The 7,403-nt window shown below is 52.5% G+C and overlaps 1 protein-coding gene across 1 annotated transcript in view; it reads left to right on the top strand.

Moving 5' to 3' along the window:
* Window positions 1-271: 271 nt before the first annotated feature.
* Window positions 272-7,403, top strand: part of LOC113408140 (killer cell lectin-like receptor subfamily F member 1) — a 10,134-nt gene continuing 3,002 nt past the window's right edge. The window contains exons 1-2 of the mRNA XM_026660893.2: window positions 272-605; window positions 6,645-6,743. Of these exons, the coding sequence (XP_026516678.1) occupies window positions 518-605; window positions 6,645-6,743 (187 nt within the window). The 5' untranslated portion in view covers window positions 272-517. The remainder of the gene's footprint in view (window positions 606-6,644; window positions 6,744-7,403) is intronic.

The following is a 7,403-nucleotide window of genomic DNA, read 5'->3' as shown; positions in this document are numbered from 1 at the left end:
ACGAACATTCCAAACTTTCCCAGGAAAGTGGCTGCTTTCTGCCAAAAATGTCATTTGAGTGAAACCCCCAAGAAAAGATTTTGTTAGAAAACTGTCCACCCACCCTCTTTTCGAGCTCATTTCCGCCTCTTGAGCTAAGAAAGCGACACAGGCTTTTGACGGCTGGCTGCTGTGGGTAGCCCCCTCAAAGACCATTGATTCTCCGAGCACAGAGAAAAGTAGAGGGGCAGGATCTAGACACACGACTATCTGCACTGGCTCCAGGCTGGGATTTGCTGCCTGACTGAGTTAGAATCTCCATCGAATCTGAGCAGAGTCGAGCGCCCAACGCTCAAAAGAGCAGCTGGGGCAGAAGGTACAAATTATTCAGCCGTTGGCCAAAGCCCAGGCCGTGGTCAGAAGTGGGGATATTTCAACACAGACAATATTTCCTGATAGAAGAGGTGTCGGTCATCTTAGCTCAGACACAAGGACGGTGCCTTCACACTCAGCTCCCTGCCGGTCACCTTTGCTGGCTATGGCTGAGGACGGAGTAATCTACACTTATCTAGCCCACCCAGCAGGCTCCCTGCCCAGCGACACGTCAGCCCTGGCTCAGCATCACAGTGAGTGCATTTCACTTTGTGGCGGTTTTTCAGGGGGGTGGATTTTGGGAGGCTGGGATTCCATTTTTGCAACTGTCATGTTGATAAATAGCAGGTCTAGCAATGCACTAGGGGTCAGATCCCCATCTGGGGTCAGCGGGCACAGCTTCATTGACTTCAGTGCATTAACTCCGGATTTACATCAGGGTCACAGAGATCAGAATTTGGTCCTAACTCCACTGATTTCATTGGGGCTGGTCTGGATTTACCTCTGGTCACTGAGATCAAAATCCAGCCCTGACCCCATTCATTGCAGTGGAGTCACTCTGGATTTGGAACAAGGTAACTGAGATTAGACTGCAGCCCTGACACAATTCATTGCAGTGGAGTCACTCTGGATTTGGAACAGGGTCACTGAGATCTGAATCCAGCCCTGACACAATTCATTGCAGTGGAGTCACTCTGGATTTGGAACAGGGTCACTGAGATCTGAAATCAGCCCTGACTCTGTGAAAGAAAATAACCTGAAGACAATCTAATGTCTCTTTCAAATCAGCTTCATCAAACCCAGCATCCAAAACGCTAAAATGTGTTCATCCTAATTGTATATGTATCTCATGGCATCACTACAGGAGAGATTTAAGTTGTGTGGCTGCCTTAATTGTGCATTTCCAGACCTGGATTCCTTTGCAGGGTAACCTTAACTCTCAATTTTGGGGCAGTGCTTGGTGGCAGGATGATTATAACACCCCTGGAATGCTTTTACTATTAAATTAAGGATAAAATATACACTCCACCTTCGCTCCATCTTCACATAGATTTTTGTCTGGGCATCACTATGCTGGGCCAGATAATCAACAGGTGCAAATCAGCTCTGAAGACTATGGTGGCATTTCAGCTAGGGTGACCAGATGTCCCTATTTTATAGGGACAGTCCTGATTTTGGGGTCTTTTTCTTATATAGGCTCCTATTACTCTCCACCCCCTGTCCCGATTTTTCACACTGGCTGTCTGGTCACTCTAGTTTCAGCTGATTTGCACCAGCTGGGGATCCGGGTTTAGGTGCCTCTAGCCCATTGTTTCCCAAACTGGGGTTCGTGAACCCTGGGGGTTCATGAAATGTTACAGGGGGGTCTCTAGAAAAAAATCCCTAATGGTGGACAGAGCTGTCCCTAGGGACCCTGGGCAGCACGGGGCCAGCAGTCCGGAGCCCCTGGACTTCCAAGAGCTAAGCAGATCAAAGCAAGCATCTCTATCACACTGAGGAGATTTAAACTTCAAGACTCCTTATAAGAAATGGAAAGGGAGGGGGATATGTTTTGCTGTTTTTAAAATTAAATAGGCAGCTAGTGCTGTTTTTTAAATTATCATGAAGAACAAGTTTAAGCTTTGTTGTAACGTGTGTTGTTTGCCTGGACTGCTCAAGACCTGAATGCTTGTGTAGGAGGAACTCTTTGAGTTGGTTTCTTAAATACCTTCCTGCTGTTTCACATCTGATACTCCTTGATGAAACCTAAGAGCCTTGTCTTATAACAGGCTTAATCAAAGTATACAAGCTATGAAAGTGAGATCTTGGAAGAGTGTTGCCATTTTCATAATGTAATAAAAATATTGTAATGATAAATAATAATTATCAATAGTGTGTAATAAGCATGTCGTAAGAACAAATTTTATATTTCCAAGATCACTGCTTTTATAATTTATACTCGGGTAAAGGAGAAAATCCTGGGAAATTTTCATTTTTAGGAGGGAGTTTGCGAGACTTGACATTTTAGTGAAAGGGGTTTGCGGGTTGTTAAAGTTTGGGAACCAGTGACCTAGTCCGTAGGAGAAGGTCAGCGAAATGCTTTGACTTGCTTCTGGACTGGTAAATGAGACAGTGCCTCTGAACTCTTCCAGACCAGCAACAGTCTAAGAGCCAGATTGGCCCTGGTGTAAATCGCAGTAAATCAGGGCTTTGCTGATTCATAGCAGCTGAGCATCTGGCCTGTATGCCTTGATTGATTTATTTATTTTCCCACAATGCTCAGCACCACAAGTGGGACCAAATTTGCAGGGGCTCTCAGCTTTCGGGTGGGCACGGCACTCAGTGGCTAGGCTTCAGGGGAGCCCAGCGCATTGGGTGCTAATCTCTGGAAATCCTCCCATAGACGTCACAGCTGCAAGTTGCCGTTGGACGGGGAACATCTGGAAAGCTGTCTCCTGAGACACCGAGTCCTGACTGTGGGTACTGATGCCCAGCAAATCTGGCCCTGAGTGCTGAGGAAAATGTGACCCCAGTCAGTGGCGGATTTAAAGTTAGTGGGGCCCTGGGCTCAGCTTCATTTTTGGGGCCCCTCCTTGGGACCCAGCCAAGAAAAAGAACATTCTCTCTTATCTCCCCCACTGCCCTCGTGTTTCATTCTTTTTTTCTTCATCCTCCTCCTATAAGTAATAGCAAGTACATGAAAATAAAGTGAGGTACCTTGATTGTTTTTCTAGTCTAACTTATTTTTCCACAGACCACTTGAAAATTGCTGAGGGTCTCGGTGGACCATCTTTCCAAATATTGTTTGTACCATTAGCTAACTATTGTAAAGTGCTTTATAAAAAAAAATGTAAAAAAGCATTGGGGTGCGGGGTCTGGCCAGGACTTAGGGTGTGTGAGGGGGCTCAGAGCTAGAGGTGCAGGATCTGGGAGGAAGTTAGGGTGCAGGAGCAGGCTGGGGATTGGGGTGCAGGGTCTGGCTAGGAGTTAGGATGCAGGAGGGGGCTCAGGGTTGGGGCAGGAGGTTGGGGTGTGGAGCGCTTACCTGGAGCAGCTCCCATTTGGTGCAAGAGGTGCAGGTGGGAATGTGGGGGCGGGGTGCAGGAGTCAGAGAGGGCAGGTGGCTGGGGGTGTGTGAGGGGGGTGCAGGAGTCAGAGCTGGGGGTGTGGGCTGGGGTCGTGGGGGTGCTTCCAGCCCACTGCCCCACCCCAGGCCCCTGCCCTGAGCGGCTCACGGCAGGAGGATGGGGGGGGGGTATGTGTAGGTGAAGTGCGGGGACACCACCCCGATTCCACCCCTTTCCCCAAGGCCCAGCCCCCGCCTCTTCTCTGCCTCCTCCCCCAAGTGTGCTGCAGCCCTGCTCCTCCCCCTCCCCCAGGGAGTGACCTGAGTGCTGGCAAACAGCTGTTTGGCAGCGGGGGAAGCCCTGGGGGGGAGGGGAAGGGGTGGGTCCATAGCCTGCTCGGAGGAGGAGGCGGGGAAGAGGTGGGGGAGGGGGAAGCTTGGCTGCCGGTGCTGCAAGCAGTTGCTGGCAGGACCAAGCTTCTGCCCCCGCAGTTGCCCGGCCCTGGGGCCCTCTGTCATTGGGGGGCCCCGTGCCAGGGCATCCTGTGTTTTACGGTAAATCCGCCTCTGACCCCAGTGCTGAGTAACTGCAGCTTTACTTTGCACAGAAAACGATTTCATGCAGGCTGTGGGCAAAGTGAGAGCAAGACACAGTTGGTCACAGTATATCGTACAGCTCTGCCCTCCTGTGCGGTCACATTGCCCGACTGGAATGTGGTCAACACGTACTGAGACCAAGCGGAAGGAGCAGGGAGGCCCGCGGGGGGAGAGGGAGAAGGACACTTGCCCAGAACTTGGAGGACCTGGTTTAAGTCCTTTTTTGCACACTCCCTGTGTCGCCTTGAGCTAGGCGCGTGGGTCAGACTTCCACAGGTACGTCGGTGCCTGAGCAAGTTGGCTTCAGAGGGACTTAGATGCTTTAAAAAAATCACACCCGACCTGTTTTTTTAGGTGCCTAAATACCTTAGGAAAGCTGGCCCTCCATCACTCGGTGCGTCCGCTTCCCACCCGTAAGCAGGCTGGAGAGACAGGGCAGCGTTCTATTACCTCTGTGTCTGTCACCGGTACAAGCGCTGCTGGGCTCTGCGGCCGGTGCTGGTGGCACAGATCACGAAGACGTTAATGAACTAGAGAGAGGTCAGGGAAGAGCCACAAGAACGATTAAACGGTTAGAAAACCGGCGTTACAGCGCGAGACTCCAGGAGCTCCATCTCGTCAGCGTGACAAAGAGAAGGTGACGGGGTGACTTGATCCCAGCCTGTCAGTACAAATATTTAATAACGGGCTCTTCAGTCTAGCAAAGATCTAACACAACCCAATGGCTGGAACTTGAAGCTAGCCAAATTCAGGCTGGAAATACGGGTACATTTATAACAGGGAGAGTAATTAAGCAGTGGAACAATTTACCAGGGGTCACGGGGGATTCTCCATCATTGACCGTTTTTAACTCAAGCTGGGATGATTTTCTGACAGCTCCACTGCAGGCAATATTTTGGGGCAGGTCTCTGGCCTGTGCTAGCCTAGAGGTCAGACTAGGTGACCACAATGGTCCCTTCTGGCCTTGGTATCATAGGCACCGACTTCTGCTCCCACCAGTGGGTGCTCGACTCCCCTCTTGCCCTGGCCCCACCCCTACCCCGCCCCTGCCCTGCCCCCATTCCAGCCCCTTCCCCAAATCCCCACCCCGACCGTGCCTCTTCCCCGCCTCCCCCCCTGAGCACGACGCATTCCCACTCTTCCCCCTCCCTTCCAGCATGCTGCCAAACAGCCGTTTGTGGCGGCAAGGCAGGAAGTGCTGAGAGGTAGGCGGAGGAGGAGGTGGGGCATGTGGTGGGAGAGAGAAGCTTGGCTGCCAGTGGGTGCAGAGCACCCACTAATTTTTCCCTGGGGGTGCTCCAGCCCTGGAGCACCCACCGAGTCGGTGCCTATGCTTGGTATCTACGCAAGGTGGGGATAACAGCGCTGCCCTGTCTCAGAGCAGTGCAGAGAGGGTAAATATTTCCCGGGTTATGATGCGGAACCATCACAACCCAGAAACTACAGAAACGGGGCCAGGTGAGTTCCTTAGGAGGACAGAATTCTGTTACCAACTCCAGTTCCTTCTAGAGTCGGGCTGATTCCTGGAGGGGATAAAAAACAGCAACGAATTTTTAGTCCCTAAACCGATCAGCTATGGCTCTGAACCACCGAGGGAGCAGGGCTTTCGCTGAGTCACCACCCAGAGGCAGTCCCACTCCAGTGTATCAGTGCGAGTGCCTCTTTTGGCTAGATGTCCTTGTTGCTAGGCTACCAGACTAGCACGTGGGAAACCTGGTTTTGGTTCTTGGCTCTGCCACTGACTCTGTGTGTGACCACGATCAAGTCACTTAATTATTGTGGCCTCTAGCAGCCCCAGTCATTTACCAGGATGCTGTTGTGCTCGGGGCTGTATGAACCTAGGATAAAAAGGCAGTGCCCTGCCCTATGGCATTTCCAATCTGGGCCTAAGACAAGAGATGACAGAAGGTGACAGACAGACGGATGGGGACAGCAACGAGCCCATAATGGTCGCTGTGAGGAGCTGTGGTGGCTGCACTCTCAGCCTAGCCATTGTCAAGTTTTTTTGTGGGCGTCACAACCAAGGAGAGTGTTGGTGTCTCTGCGCTGGGTCTGACAGCTCCTCCCCCCTCTCTAAACCAGGATCGCAGCACAAAGGGATCCCTTAGGAGATGATGCCTCCTGCAAGGTGTGTCACTGAGCGATGTATGCTGTGGCTCGCTTTCATCCCACCACGTATTGCCGGGCTGGAGGCAGGAAATACTGGGTGAAATTCCCAGCCCCGTCTGTTGAGGAGATGAGTTGAGATGATTGGAATCATCCCGTCCAGCCTCAGTTTAGAGATCCACTCAGAGCTGATGGCTTACACAGGTTTACTGTATCTCTGTATGATCATTAACACACGTTCACCTCCCCCCCCCCCCCACACACACACTTCCGGCAGTGGGTTTCCTGATCTGCTGAGCTGAGAAGAGCAGTGTCTTCTCCACCTCCTTCTCAGAGACTTTTGCATGCAATTTGCTCAGCTAGCCACAGCCAAACAAGGGGGCTTGTTTCCACTGACAGGCGAGAATTGCAAACAGGCCAGGCCAGCGCGTTAAAGGGCAGAGACGTCGCCTTGCAGATGTCAATGGGTGTGGGTGCACCACAGGCAGTTATCTCCCCCGGTGCATGCAAACCGGCTCTGCATTTCCCCCCTTGATTCTTGCAGCTTGTCCACAGTGCCCGCTTTGGCATCGGATTGCCCTGTGGGTGGGCTGGGCCGGGAACATCGTCCTGCTGGGAGCTGTGCTAGTGCTGGCTGTCCTGGGTGAGTAGCCCCCGGCTGCGGGTTTTGTGCTGTGGCCCAGCAACGCACCGGGAACTCAACACACCTTGTTGGGGCTCAATGCCAGAATCGCTGAGCGGCGGCCTCTGGCCTGGGGGATACAGGAGGTCAGACTAGATGATCCAAATGGTCTCTTCTAGACTTGAAATTTGTGATTCTGGGACAACTGTGCCAGATTCTCTGTTGCTATAAATTGCCTTAGTGTCATTGATTTACTGCCTGGGGATCTGCCCATTGACTGCAATGGAGCGACATAGATTCACACCGGCTGGGATCTGGCCCATTGACTCCGATGGAGCCATAGGCACTAACGTCAGGGGTGCTCCAGGCCTCAAGCACAGACAGAAAAAAAAATAGGAGGTGCTCAGCTCCCACCAGCCACAGTGGTTCAGCGTGGCCCCTGGGATGGCTCCCAATCAGCTGTTTGGAGGGCAGGGGAAGAGGGATGGGGCAGGAGACAGTGGGGCGAGGAAGGGAGAGGGAATGGAGAAGGGGGTGAAGCAGGGGCATGAAGAGGCATAGTGAGGGTGGGGCCTCGGGGGGAGAGGTGGAGTGAGGGCGGGGCCTCAGCAGGAGAGGCAGAGTGAGGGCGGGGCCTCGGGGGGAGAGGCAGAGCGAGGGCGGGGCCTCAGGACAGAGCGG

Source organism: Terrapene carolina, unplaced genomic scaffold (assembly GCF_002925995.2).
Source record: "Terrapene carolina triunguis isolate 2854851 unplaced genomic scaffold, T_m_triunguis-2.0 Scaffold843, whole genome shotgun sequence".
In the NCBI taxonomy this organism is placed as follows: Eukaryota; Metazoa; Chordata; order Testudines; family Emydidae; genus Terrapene; species Terrapene triunguis.
Note: the sequence above shows the minus strand (reverse complement) of the source record. Positions and strands in the feature narration are given on the sequence as shown.